The sequence below is a fragment of the Mobula hypostoma genome, chromosome 9 (assembly GCF_963921235.1).
Source record: "Mobula hypostoma chromosome 9, sMobHyp1.1, whole genome shotgun sequence".
In the NCBI taxonomy this organism is placed as follows: domain Eukaryota; kingdom Metazoa; phylum Chordata; class Chondrichthyes; order Myliobatiformes; family Myliobatidae; genus Mobula; species Mobula hypostoma.
Genome location: NC_086105.1, coordinates 148,014,397 through 148,028,953, shown reverse-complemented (window position 1 = coordinate 148,028,953; position 14,557 = coordinate 148,014,397). Strand labels below are relative to the sequence as shown.

Here is a 14,557-nt window from a genome sequence, read left to right as displayed (position 1 = left end):
CCCCCAGCCGTAATAGTGTTGCGCGAACCATGCCGTCCATTTCACTGCGTGTTTCGATGTATGTGTGATAAATGAATCTGAATCTGAAGCCCAAAACCTCGTGTTTGCTTTTACAACCACTGCCCTGTCACTTGCCATGAATAATAGACACATAGCCCCAGGTCTCTGTTGTTGAACCTCAGTTAGAATTGTGTCTTTTTTTTTATTTGCCTCATCTCAAAATGTAACATTTCCAATATCTCAACATGAATCTTCATCTGCCACCGCTACCTATCTCAAAATGGTGGAGGAACTCAGAAAGTCAGGTAGCATCTCTGGAAATGATTTCAGGCTCAATACCTTCATCAGGGCTGGAAAGGAAGAGGGACGATGGAGGGGAGGACTACAAGCTGGAAGGTGACAGGTGAGAAAGACAAAGGTCTGCAGAAGGAATCTGATAGGAAAGGAGAGTGGACCATGGGAGAAAGGGAACGAGAGGGAGGTGATAGGGTAAGAGAAGAGAAGGGGCGAGGGGTAGCCAGAATGGGGAATGGGAAAAGAGGGGGAGAGGAGAGAAATTTCCGGAAGTTTGAGAGATCGATGTTCACGCCATCGGGCTGGAGGCTACCCAGAACGAATATGAGGTCTTGCTTCTCCATGGCCTCATCATGGCAGCGATACGCCAAAAATGCGCAGGCCAAACCGTTACTGTCTGCACCCGGGAGTTCGGACAGGGCATGTTTCTGAATCCGCTCTTGTAACATTAACGGGGCAGTCCGCAGTCCCGGAGTCTTTTTTATTTCAAAATATACTTTATTCAAAAATAAATATATACAATAAACCATTCAATAACTTTTCATCCTTTACGTACGTTTCCATTATAGTCAGTACATATCCGTATTTATAGCCACCCACGTGGCACTCCAGTAGTTCAACTTACCATATCAGCAGTCCCGGAGTTAATCAGCATCTTCCAGCATTTTCTATTTTTTGCTTCAGATTTCCAGCGCTAGCATTATCGGAGTCGATACCCACCACCAACACTTTACCATTTCCCGTCAAAGTCACCTGCAGTACAGACTCCTGTGCCTAGCATCACTTTATAGACATACAATCGATCTGTGATTGTAGACCAGTGTTCGCCCGAAACGTCAACTGTACAATTATTTCGTTCTCTACACTTAAGCTCTGGAAATGATATTAAACAATTTTGAATATGGTTCACAGGAGTTTCGGACGCTGGCTAGCGATTGGCTGACTCCAGTTTGCTTGAGTTGCTAGGTTGCAATTCGTCACAACTTCAGGCAAAGTTTGGACTATACCACGCAATCTAACTGAAACTATTTAATAAATTGCAGGTCTGTATTGCTTGCATTTGTTGTTTTTTTTTGTTTGAAATGATTAGGCTGTAATGCACCCGTCTCCGGTCGTGGTCGCGTTTTCCCCTCACCCTTCCGAAAGGGGGATTAACCAACTTGCTGAGAGTGAACTCTCCCATCTCCAGTGGCAACCGAGAAACAACACGGAGCCGGTGGGGGGAAACGAGCCGCCGAGTCTGCAGGCTGGAATCCGGGAGCTGTCAATCATCCGACCATCTGGGGACCCGGGAGCTGTCAATCAGCGCGCACCGGGGGCTACAAGAAGGTCTGTAGTGAAAGTACTGGGGTCATGAGAGAAGGGGAATAATCTCTTCGCTTTGAAAATAGTCTTTACCTTCGCGAAGCAGGAACTTCGTTGCAACTCGTTTGTCCCTGTGCAGATCCGCAGTGGGTGGTGGTCGTGTCGGAGCTACAGGTGCCGACAGCATGAACCAACGTACCGGTATCCTGGCCAATGAGCAGTTCCTTCAGAGCGAATTGTAAGTCCCTTAGAAATAATGTCATCGAGTTCAGTAGAGAGGATGAATTCATGTTGTCCTCAGTGCCCAGCACGGGGTCGGGAAGCTGAGGTTACTGCAAGGTGATGTGAGACGGAATCAGGTTCAATGCCCATAGACATTGAGGTATCATTAGGCCATTGGCCCATCGAGCCTGCTGCGCCATTTCGTCATGGCGGATTTACTCTAGAAGGACAGAGGAGGAATTTCTTATTCAGAGGGTGGTGAATCTGTGGAATTCACTGCCACGGACGCTGTGGGGATGAAGCCATTGAGTGTATTTAAAGCAGAGGTTGATAGGTTCTTTATTAGTAAGAGCGTAAAAGGTTACGGGAGAAGGCAGGTGAATGGAGTGGAGAGGAAGAATAAATCAGCCATGATGGAATAGTGGAACAGACTCGATGGGCCGAATGGCCGGATTCTGCTCCTGTGTCTCACGGTCTCATGCAATGAAACATTGACTTGTAGCATCATCACAGGCACAGGCTGGAGAGGGTTCTGAAATTAATTCAGTGGAATGTTGACAGAGCTGAGGGCTCCTGGGATAAGGAGAGGCTGGACAGGCTGGGACTGTTGTTCCGAGGACGGAAAAGGCTGTGAGTGACCTCATGGAGGTTTAGAAAACCACCAAGAGCGTAGATAATGTGGCTGGGTTCAGCCTTTTTTCGGGATCGTTGGCCTAAAACTAGAAGATTTTAAGCTAAAATCACAAGTGGTGGAGGTAGGTCAAACAACTAACATGTTAAAGAAGACAAACTGTGCCAAAAAAAAACCTTGAGAACATGAGTGGTGGAGTGTTTGGGAGTGTTTGAAAGTGAAAGAATAGGTTGTGGAATTGGTTCAGTATTGAGGTGAGTGAAGTTATCCATGCTGGTTCAGGAGCTGATAGTTAACTGTGTGGTGGGGGACCAGAGGCGCCTGTACCTCTCTACTGATGGTGGTAGCGAAAAAAGAGCATGACCTGGGTGGTGGGGGTCCTTCAAAGTTCATAGTTCAAGTTTAATTGTCATTCAACCATACAAAAATACCCATGAATACAGCCAAATGAAACAGTGTTACTCTGGGGCCAAGATGCAAAACACAATACCAACAGTCATACACAGCACAAATCACATATAGCACACATAAGATAACAAGCACATATAAGGTAGCAGTAAAATGCAGTCTCACAAAAAATATAGTTCAACTCCATAAATGTTGCTGAAAACCGCAGAGCAACATTATGGCTTGTCTTCTGTCACGCAAGCACCGACTCCAACTCCTCTGACGTCCTTGATGATGAGTGAAAGATTTTGGGTTAATATAACCAACTCTCTCGTTGCATTTCAAGGATGAAGAGAAGTCCCCAGCAGCTGAGGAAGGTGTGGCAGGATGTCGAAACAGACGATGCATTACTGGTCACACATGTTAATCAGACCAGCCAGCTGTTGGTATGTTGCAGATTTAGCGGGCTGAGAGGAAGCGCTTAACTTTGAGGTGAAGTTTTGGAGCCCAGCTCCCAAGGGATAGGATCTGATTTGATTAAAGGGTTTCCTGCCTCCACAACGTGGTGGGACCCCACTTCATCCCTCCCTAGGGAAAATCATAAGACATAGGAGCAGAATTAGGCCATTTGGCCCATCGAGTCTGCGCCACCATTCCATAGCTGATTTATTATCCCTCTCAATCACATTCTCCTGCCTTCTCCCCGTAACCTTTGACACCCTGACTAATCCAGACCTCTCAACCTCCACTTTAAATATATCCAATGACTTGGCCTCCACAGCTGTCTGTGGCAACGAATTCTGCAGATTCATCAATTCTGGCTAAAGAAATTCCTCCTCACCTCTGTTCTGAAGGAACATCCTTCTATTCTGAGGCTGTGCCCTCTGGTCCTAGGCTCTTCCACGATAGAAAACATCCTCTCCACATCCACTCAATCCAGGCCTTTCAATATTCAGATAGTTTCAATGAGATCTCTCCTCACTCTTCTGAACTCCAATGAGTACTGACCCAGAGCCATCAAATGCTCCTAATAGGTTAACCCTTTCATTCCAGGGATCACTTTCATAAATCTCATCCGCACCCTCTCCAACACTGGCTCGTCCTTTCCTAGATATAGGGCCCAAAACTGCTTGTAGTACTCCGAATGCCCCTCCCCTCCGCCACCTCTCTCCTTCCCCTCCCCTCCTCTCCTGTCACCACCTCTCCAACGGACCCCTCTCTCTCTCCCCAACAGAAGGCAGCCAGTGGACCAGCGGTCCCCAGTGACACACAGACCTCCACTGAGTGGTTGGCCAATCACGGCCTGGAGAGCCAGAAGCTGACCATCCGAGACCTTCTGACGCAGGGCAGCATTGTCACGTGAGTCCAGGGTGGGGGGGGGGCTGGGGGCCATATCTTGAATAGCCATGAATGAGAGTACAGGAAGGATATAGAGAACGTCGTGTTGTGTTTTCGTGACAACGTCCATTCCTCAATGTCATCAAAAAAAGAGATGGTTATTGAATTCAGAAAGCGGGCAGTACACAAGCTCCTGTCTACACCAACGCTGTGGGGGCTGAAGGAGTTATTTGGTTATTTAGCAATACAGCATGGAGTGGGCCCCACTGGGCCTTGGAGCCACATCGTCCCAGCAACCCAACAACCATGATTAATGCTAGCCTAATCACAGAACAATTTAAGGTGACCAGTTAACCTACCCGATATGTCTGTGGACTGTGGGAGAAAACCGGAGAACCCAGGAGAAACCCACAGGGAGGATGGACAGATCAGCGCTGGAATCAAACTCCAAACTCCAAAACGCCCCAGACTGTCATAGGGTCATGCTGACTGTTACGCAACCATGGCGCCACCAGGGTCGAGAGCTTCACGTTCCTGAACATCTACATGGTCAGAGTAGTGCAAAGAGACTTGGGGGTCCAAGTCTTAGACACCATAGCCAAGAAAGTTGCCCAAAGCCTCGAACTTATCAGGAGGCTGAAGCAGTTCAGCCCTCACCAAATTCTGTCGATGTCCCATGGAAAGGATTCTGTCTGGATGTGTCGCGGTTTGGTACGTACAGCAGCTGCTCTACCCAGCACTGCAAGGAACCGTGGCATTGTGGACACAGCCCAGCACGTCAGGGAAACCAGCCTCCCCTCCGAGGAATCTGACCGCACGTCACTGCCTCGCTAAAGCAGCCAGTGTAATCACAGACCCCCACCCACCCTGGAGATTCTCTCTTCTCCCCTCTCCCATCAGGCAAAACACATCCCACCAGGCTCCAGGACGGCTCTACCCTGCTCTTGTAAAACTATTGAGTGGCTCCCTAGTGCAATAAAATGGACATTTGACCCCACAATCTACCCTGTTGGAAGGCCGTAAGACAGAGGAGCAGAATTAGACCAGTCTACTCCACCATTCAGTCCTGGCTGGTTAATGTTCCCTCTCAACTCCATTCTCCTCCTGCCTTTCCTCTGTAGTCTTTGATGCCCTGACTAAAACCTGTCAGCCTCTGCCTTAAATATACTCAATGACTTGGCCTCCACAGCCACCTGTGGCAAAGAATTCCACAGATTCACCATCCTCTGGCTGAAGAAATTTATCCTCATCCCTGTTATAATGTGAGGTTCTCGTTACAACCTTTCACCTGTTTACCTGCACTGCACTTTCTCTGTAGCTGTTACACTTTATTTTTACTTTGTTGTGCCTCAGTGCTCTGTGTAATGATCTGATCTGCAAAACAAGCTTTTCATTGTATTTCAGAAGGCTGTGGAGGCCAAGTCATTAGGTATATTTAAAGTGGAGGTTGATAGGTTCTTGATTAGTCAGGGTGTCAAAGGTTACGGGGAGAAGGCAGGAGAGTGGGGTTTGAGAGGGATAGTAACTCAGCCATGATGGGCCGAATGGCCTATTTCTGCTCCTGAGTTTCACGAGCAGTGTTACGTGTGCCAGTAATAAACCAAATCCAGTTCTAGTTTTCCGGGAACTGCGTTTGCTGTTTCTCCATTCTAACTCTGACCCTTTCCCATTCCCGGCAGGAGCAAGGATGAGAGCGAGGTGAAACACCTACAGGTCAGCCTCGGCCTGGTGGCCAGATTTGAATCCAGGGTCCGAGAGTAAGTCACTTTCCTCCTCCTTGCTTCCAGTGGCAGGCCGTTCAGCCCGTCGGCTCCATGTCTGAACAACCCTATTTTCCTGTGCTCATTCTCCCCACGTTCCTCTCGACCTGGACAGGAATAATGGGCCCCGTATCACAGGAAGGAAGTCAGATGGAATACAATGTCAGCTGTGTACAGTCGTGCACTTTGGTAGAAGGAATAAAGGCGTAGATTATTTTCCAAACAGGGAGAAAATTCAAAACCCTGAGGTGCAAAGGGACTTGGGGGTTCTGGTGCAGGAGTTGCAGGCTGAGTCTGTGGTGAGGAAGGCAAATGCAATGTTAGCATTCATTCTGAGAGGACTAGAATATAACAGCAAGGATGTAATGTTGAGACTTTATAAAGCACTAGTGAGGCTTCACTTGGAGTATTGTGGGCCCCATATCTAAGAAAGGATGTAAACAGTCGACATTTCAGGCTGAGACTCTTCATCAATGCAGGGTCTCGGTCCAAAATATCAACAGTTTACTCTGCTGCCTGGCTTGCTGAGTTCCTCCAGCAGTTTGTGTGTATTGCTTGGATTTCAACTTCTACAGATTTTCTCGTTTAATAAAGAATGTATTGACATTGGAGAGGGTCCAGAGGAGGTTCAGGAGAATGGTCCCAGGAGTGGAAGGGTTAATGTATGAGGACCATTTGATGGCTCTGGGTCTGCACTTGCTGGAGTTTAGAAGAATGAAGGGGGCTTATTATTGAAACTTATCGAATATTGAAAGACCTAGATTGAGTGGATGTGGAGAGGATGTTTCTTACAGTGGGTGAGTTTATGACCAGAGGCTTCAGAATAGAGGGACGTCCCTTTAGAACAGAGGTGAGGAAGAATTTCTTTAGCCAGAGGTTGGTGAATCTGAAATTCAATGCCATAGACTGCCATGGAGACCGTCGTTGGCTATGTTTAAAGTGAAAATTGATAGGTTCTTGATTAGTCTGGATGTGAAAGGTTACAGGGAGAAGGCAGGAGAATGGGATTAAATCAGACCTGATGGATAGTGGACAGACTCGATGGGCCAAATGGCCTGTCTGCTCCTGTGCCTTAAGGTTCGGAGTTTTGTGTCCAGTTCAGGTCGCTGCAATGCAAGAAAGATTGGAGGCTTTAGAGAGGTTGCAGAGGAGATTTAGAATCAAAATCAGGTTTATTATCACTGATATATTGTAAAATCTGTTCTTTTGCAGAGGCAGTACCATGCAAAACATAAAATATACTATAAAGTGCAATAAGTAGTATAAAAAAATTAAATCGGTAGTCAAAAACAGTTACCAATGAATGTAACTTTGGCTTAATATTTCAGAATGGTTGATGCCTGTCAGAAACGGACCCAGTGGCTGAAGGAAGGGAGCAAAAAGGTTGGTGCTCTGAGGTTGTGCATTGGAGTGACTGAAGGCAGAAGAGGCCATTCAGCCCTTTGTGCTTGTCCTAGCTCTGTGAACCAGCTGGGTGGTCCTGTTCCCAGGATCATACATGGCTCGTGTTTTACCTGCTCTTCTGCGGGGTGAGGGATCTGCCGTGTCTGGTGGAATTTGAATCACAGCGTTCCTGTGTGTTGTTTCAGATCAGAGCTCTCCCCTCCTGCACCCCCCCCCCGCTTACACTAGCAGTTACTCTTTCACTTCATTAAATAAAATATCCTATTTGTACTCTATTGCATCTCTCCCCGAACCCCGTCCAAAGTAAGATTAAAGATTAGATTTGTCGGTACATTTAAATACACAGTGAAGAGTATCTCTAAGTGTTTTGGGTGCATCCCTTGGGTCACATGCTTCCAGTATCAACATAGTTTGCACAGATCTTCCTAACCCTAACCCCTGCGGTAGGACGAAACCAGAGCACTGTGAGGAAACCCGCAGGGTCACGGTGAGAGCAGGTAGAGACTCCTCACGGGCACCGGCAGGAATTGAACCCGTGTGGTGGGCGCTGTAGGGCGATGCGCTGACTGCTGCATTGCCGTGCCTCCCTCACGTGGAGCGAATATTCCTGAACGAAAGCCTCACTCTTCGTCACGGAGCTGAAAGAGTCAGAGTTCTTGTTCAGGAAATACTGGAACGTTTGCCAGCGTTGTGGTGATTGGGAAGCTGTAGCAGGCTTGTATGCAATGAACTTTATCGTTTTGTGGTAATAATACAGGTGTAAACATTATTCCGACTTACAGGAGTAAGTATTACAAAATAAAAGGAATAATGGCGTAGTGTTCATTGTCCATTCAGAGATCCTACGGTGAAGGTGAAGAAGCTGTTCCTAAAATGTGTGTGTGTCTTCAGGCCCCTGCACCTCCTCCCTGAGGGTAGTCATGAGGAACAGCGTAAAAGACAAAGATTAGCTTTAGTTGTGACATGTACAGTGCATTGAAATATTGAAAGTTATAGTGAAATGTGCCGTTTGTGACAGCGGCCAGCACAGACCAAATACGTGCCGGGGGCAGCCAGCAAGTGTCGCCATGCTTCTGGCAGCAGCATAACCTGTCAAACCTTCCTAACCGGAACCCGCACGTCTTTGGGATGTGGGAGGTAACCCGAGCGCCTGGAGGAATCGCAAGTACTCATGGGGAGGACGTACAAACTACTTCAGGGAACTCAATGCAGATTGTGATTTCTGGTGCTGCAGAGTGTTGTGCTAAATGCTACACGACTGTGCATCCATCTCACAGGTGGTGATGCCACCCTGTTCAGGCATCACCCCTGAAGATGCCCTCGATGGTGGCGGCTAGTGCCCGTGGTGGACCTGGCTGAGTTTACAAGCCTGGGCAGTCTCTGGAGATCCTGTGTATCGATGCCTCCAGACCAGAAGGTGATGCAACCAGTCAGAATACTTTATACTTACTTTATACTTTATTGTCGCCAAACAATTGATACTAGAGCGTACAATCATCACAGTGATATTTGATTCTGCTCTTCGTGCTCCCTGCAGTACAAATCGATAGTAAATATTAAAAATTTAAATTATAAATCATAAATAGAAAATAGAAAAGGGAAAGTAAGGTAGTGCAAAAGAACTGAGAGGCAAGTCCGGATATTTGGAGGGTACGGCCCAGATCCCGGCCAGGATCCGTTCAGCAGTCTTATCAGAGTTGGAAAGAAGCTGTTCCCAAATCTCGATGGTACATCTGTAGAAATTTGCAAGTCTTTGGAGACATAGAACTCCTAATGAAGTCCAGACACTGGCGGCTTTCTTCCTGATTGGAACTGGAATTGGTTCTAATCTGATGTGCAGGGCAATACAGATGTCACCCAGAAACAGCACACGTATTTATAATCGTCCCCGTGGGGTTTCTCACACCCAGCAAGGTTAGAAGACTGCGTGGTGACGTAGTGAGTTGTGTTGTTGCTGCTGTTCCCTGCCCTAACCGGCTGTCTTCCTCCCCAGGTGTTCGGCCTGGTGAGAGGCAAGCACCTGGGCGTGCTGGTGGACTGCTCTGATGCCAACTGCGGCCTCGGCCGACAGGGACAGCTGCAGGGAGCTCTGCTGGTTAGTGTCCTGGCTCGAGGGGGCAAGGCGTCTGCGTGCGGGATGGGCACGGGTTTTGTGCATCATCCACCTCTCTGTCATCACGATAAACTGACCCTGCCTACCCCCTGTGTCTTGTGTGACAGACTCTGCTGGAGGAACAGATGAGGGACACCAAACAGATCTATCTCCTGGCCTTCGGCAGCGACCTCTACCCCCTGTGGGAGAATGCTCGTGACCTCAACGTCCGCACGTAAGTCCCTCTGCGACCGCCAGCCACCCAGTACTTGTGTCTGGTGTCTCAGACCTTCCACCTCTGGGTTACAGAACACAGAATCAGAATTGGGTTAATCATCAAAGATTATTTATCACACGTACATCGAAACTACACTCAGTGGCCATTTTATTAGCTACACCTGTACACATAGTCATAGTCATACTTTATTGATCCTGGGGGGAAATTGGTTTTTGTTACAGTTGCACCATAAATAATAAATAGTAATAGAACCATAAATAGTTAAATAGTAATATGTAAATTATGCCAGTAAATTATGAAATAAGTCCAGGACCAGCCTATTGGCTCAGGGTGTCTGACCCTCCAAGGGAGGAGTTGTAAAGTTTGATGGCCACAGGCAGGAATGACTTTCTATGACGCTCTGTGTTGCATCTCGGTGGAATGAGTCTCTGGCTGAATGTACTCCTGTGCCCACCCAGTACATTATGTAGTGGATGGGAGAGATTGACCAAGTTGGCATGCAACTTAGACAGCCCTCTCGTTATTAACACCTGCTCATTAATGCAAATATCTGATCAGCCAATCATGTGGCAGCAAAATGCATAAAAGCATGCAGACATGGTCAAGAGATTCAGTTGTTGTTCAGATCAAACATCAGAACGGGGAAGAAATGTGATCTAAGTGGCTCTGACTGTGGAATGGTTATTGGTGCCAGACAGGGAGGTTTGAGTATCTCAGAAACTGCTGATCTCCTGGGATTTTCATGCACAACAGTCTAGAGTTTACTGAGAATGGTGCGAGAAACAAAAAGCATCCAGTGAGCAGCAGTTTCTGTGGGGAAAACACCTTGTTAATGAGAGAGAATGGCCAAGCGATGAGCCATGCTGGTGTGCTGCACCATTGGAGCGTAACCTGTTTGAGATCGTGTTGCTGCTGGAGATGGAGATGGAGCGAGTATTTCAGTAAGGATTCGAGGCTGGGGGGTTCCGATGCCCGTCTATCTAACCCGGGTACAAGGTTGATCGTTCTAAGCACTGAGCAGACTTAGAGGGGGTTGGGAACGTCTTCAGGCTGGATGGCAAGGTCCAGGCCGAGGGTGTGTCACTGCGGCAGGGCCCAAGGGGCACGACCCGGTGTTTGGACAATTTAATCACCGGCCTGGGAAGGAAGGGTGTCAGGACCGGAGGCGAGGGTCAGGTTGATTTCGCTCGCTCGCTCTCCCGTGATGATCACTCCTCTCTCCGTGGCGCTGAAGCTGTGGCACTGCCCCGGCCACTACGCCCCTCGTGTCTGCCAGCTTTGTGGCGATTTGCCCCACAGTGTGATGAACTGAGACCGAGGCTACAGGTCTACTCCAGGCTCCAGGCTCTGGGCCCATGGACTCGGAATGCTGAACTTGCTTTTATTATTGGAATGATTTATGTTTCCTCTCTGCCTATCTGCATTGGGTGTTGGTCTTGCTTTTTTAAAAGGGGTTCTTTCAGGTTTCTTGCTTAGTGGCTGCCTGTAAGCAGGCAAATCTCAAGGTTGTGTAATTTGGATATTCTTTGATAATAAATGTACTTTGAGACTGGTTCAAGCTGACAGGAAGTCGAATAACCACACGTTCCAGAACAGAAGAGGACCTCTGAACACACGACACGTTGAACCTTACAGGTGTACAGGCGTGTCTCGTGAAGTGGCCGCTGAGCACATTAGAACTAATTCATTGCTGATCAGTGCATTACAGCTGGTCCATGGTTAGCCGATACGTCACAGCCTGACTGCTAATTTTCACTTTACAGGATGGACGAAGCCCGTCAGTGGGTTCAAGGTCTCCAACCCTGCGGAAGCTGCAATCTGCTGAAGGCTCTGAACATGGCGCTGAAAGTGAGGCAGCTGGATGCTCTACTGATCGTCCTGGGGACCTGGTAAGAGTTGGGCTGGACCCTGGGGCTCTGCCCAGAACCTCAGGTCCCCTTTCAGCCCTATTCTCCTAACTCCTCTCTGTAACACTTGATGCCCTGACTAAACAAGAAGCTGTCAACATCCTCCTAAAATACATCCAATTGCTTAAATATACCCAATTCTTTAAATGCACCCAATTGCTTGGCCTCCACAGCCACCTGGCAATGAATTCCACAGATTCACTACCCTGTGGCCAAACAAATTCCTCCCCATCTCTGTTCTAAATGGACGTTCCTCTATTCTGAGGCTGTGCCCTCTGGCCCTAGACCCCCCCCCCCCACAATAGGAAACATCCTCTCCACATCCACTCTATCTGGGCCTTTCAATATTCAGTAGGTTTCAATGGATTCCCCTCATTCTTTGAAACTCCAGCGAGTTCAGGCCCAGTGCCATCAAATGCTCCTCATGCATTAACCCTTTCATTCCCCAAATAATTTCCGTGAATTCTTCTGGTCTCTCTGCAATGACAGCACATCCTTCCTTAGATAATGGGCCCAAAACGGCCCGCGATACTCCAAGTGCAGTCTGACAAATGCGTTATAAACAGTTGATGCTCAGACACCCTGAAGCTGCCGACCCCTCGGCGAGGGCGGGCACGTGGACTCGAGGCAGGGTTGGTGCTCAGGGTTGAACCTGGGTCTCCGGGGACGACTGCACTCACCGCTGTGTGGTCTGGCAGTGCTGGGGGAGGGCCAGGGAAAGGTGGGGGGGGTGGGGGGGGGGTAACATGAGCAGGTGAAAGACGCACTACAAACACAGGTCCCCCTCCCCTCGCAGCCCTGACCAGCCAGCGGAGATTTTGTGGGATCACCTGCAGCAGTGTCTGCTCGGGAGGAGCCTTCCCATCCAGACGGTGGTGTTCGACTGCAGCGATCACAGGACCCAGGTGAGGCAGCGGGACTGGGGGGAGGAGAGGGTGAGGTGTGCCCAGTGGGTTCTCTCAGCTCAGTGATCCCGAAACAGTGGGATCACCTTCCTTCCCAAATTTTTCCCGGAAGAATTCCTTCCCCCAGCTGTGGTTCGCTGGTTTCCAAGCGAGGTCAGTTACCACCGAGATGCTGTGGATGCTGAAAATCTTTATTACATTTATTTAGAAATACAACGTGGAACAGGCCATTCTGGCTTAACCAGCCGCACCGCCCAGTAACCCCCGATTTAACCCTAGCTAATCACAGGACAATTCACAATGACCAATTACCCTACTAACCGGTATGTCTTTGGACTGTGGGAGGAAGCTGGAGCACCCGGAGGAAACCCACGCAGCTCACCCACACAAAACTAGTCTGATTCGTCCACTGGCTGGTGTAGGATGCTCAATGGGTCGGCATAGAGCTGATGGGCCGAAGGTCCTGTTTCTGGGCGGTGATTTGGATGTGCTGAGGACTGATTCTCGCTCCTTGTCTCCAGGCATTGCTGAGATCACTGGCAGAGATGTCGGGAGGACGTTTCCACTCCTACACCCTGGCAAGTCAGGTAATCCGATGCTGCCCCCCCCCTCACCCCAGCATACGTGGCCACCCCCCCTTTGCTCCCAGCTCCTTCACACCCTTTTCTGGAAGTTGGCTACTGTTGCCGGGGGAGGTGTGGGGTGTCCGGGGGCCACTGGTACCTTGGCAACTTGATTCCTTCCTCCTGGCACTGAGGGACCTGGGATGAAGACCAAACCCAGGGGCCAGGACCAGGACACTGGGGAAGATGGTTGGGAGGTCAAGCAGCCTCCACGGGGAGAAGAACGCCAGCCAGCCCAGTGACCTGGCATCAGGGATCGTTGGAGAAGCCGGAATGGGGGGTGTTCGGGGGTCGGGAGGAGTTAACAGAGATATTCAAATTCCTGCTGAAGATGGGAAGAAACATTGGAACATAGAAACAGGAGCAGGAGTCGGCCACTTGTCCATGTGTCCTGTCTGCAGGCGTGCTGGGGCACTGACCTAGAAGACCTGGCTCGGGAGCTGGAGAGAGCAGGCGAGGCGCTGGAGACGGTGGCCAAGCTGAAGGAGGGTCTGCTCGGACAGGCCGTGGGCGCCATCCTTGCCGAGGTAGGGTGGCCGGTGCAGGAGGGAGGGGCTGTCGGTGAGGGGCAGTCTACGGCCGTGGTGGGAGGGAAGAGTCCTGGGGAGGGGGAGGAGGGATAGGGAAGAGGGTAGGTGAAAGCGGAGGGAATGATGGGGGAGCATTAGGGAAGCTGGACTCTGGTGGGGTCAGGGGGCAGGAACTGTACTGACCTCCGAACACCAGGCCCTCTGACTCCACTCTCTCCCTTCCGAGCCTAGGTGTCGACAGAAGTTGCTGGGATGCCGCTGGCCTGGTTCCTCCCCCGGCCACCCAACCACGAGGGTCCGCTGTCCATCGAGGCCCCTGGCCTCCTGCCTCGAACCTCGGCTGAGTGGCTGAAGCACAGCGGACTGAAAGGTGTTGGGTTCTCGCGCCTCCATCGCCATCATCCTCCTGACCCCTCAGCCCATGAACTTTACCCTGGTGACCTTTCTCCTTAAACACACTCCACCCTCTGACCTATCCCCTCGGTGACCCTGTTCCTCCTGATCTACCGCTCAGTGACCATAGAACCATAGAAACTACAGCACAGAAACAGGCCCTTTGGCCCTTCTTGGCTGTGCCGAACCATTTTCTGCCTAGTCCCACTGACCTGCATACGGACCATATCCCTCATACACCTCCCATCCATGTATCTGTCCAATTTATTCTTAAATGTTAAAAAAGAACCCGCATTTACCACCTCGTCTGGCAGCTCATTCCATACTCCCGCCACTCTCTGTGTGTGAAGAAGCCCCCCCTAATGTTCCCTTTAAACCTTTCCCCCCTCACCCTTAACCCATGTCCTCTGGTTTTTTTCTCCCCTTGCCTCAGTGGAAAAAGCCTGCTTGCATTCACTCTATCTATACCCATCATAATTTTATATACCTCTATCAAATCTCCCCTCATTCTTCTACGCTCCAGGGACC

General features: G+C 49.5%; 1 protein-coding gene across 1 annotated transcript in view; it reads left to right on the top strand.

Moving 5' to 3' along the window:
* Positions 1-1,530: 1,530 nt before the first annotated feature.
* vwa3a (von Willebrand factor A domain containing 3A) overlaps positions 1,531-14,557 on the top strand; it is a 66,314-nt gene continuing 53,287 nt past the window's right edge. Inside the window, exons 1-12 of the mRNA XM_063057526.1 lie at positions 1,531-1,837; positions 3,186-3,285; positions 4,074-4,198; positions 5,857-5,934; positions 7,266-7,320; positions 9,335-9,436; positions 9,562-9,668; positions 11,435-11,560; positions 12,375-12,483; positions 13,005-13,070; positions 13,508-13,633; positions 13,868-14,006. Of these exons, the coding sequence (XP_062913596.1) occupies positions 1,785-1,837; positions 3,186-3,285; positions 4,074-4,198; positions 5,857-5,934; positions 7,266-7,320; positions 9,335-9,436; positions 9,562-9,668; positions 11,435-11,560; positions 12,375-12,483; positions 13,005-13,070; positions 13,508-13,633; positions 13,868-14,006 (1,186 nt within the window). The 5' untranslated portion in view covers positions 1,531-1,784. The remainder of the gene's footprint in view (positions 1,838-3,185; positions 3,286-4,073; positions 4,199-5,856; positions 5,935-7,265; positions 7,321-9,334; positions 9,437-9,561; positions 9,669-11,434; positions 11,561-12,374; positions 12,484-13,004; positions 13,071-13,507; positions 13,634-13,867; positions 14,007-14,557) is intronic.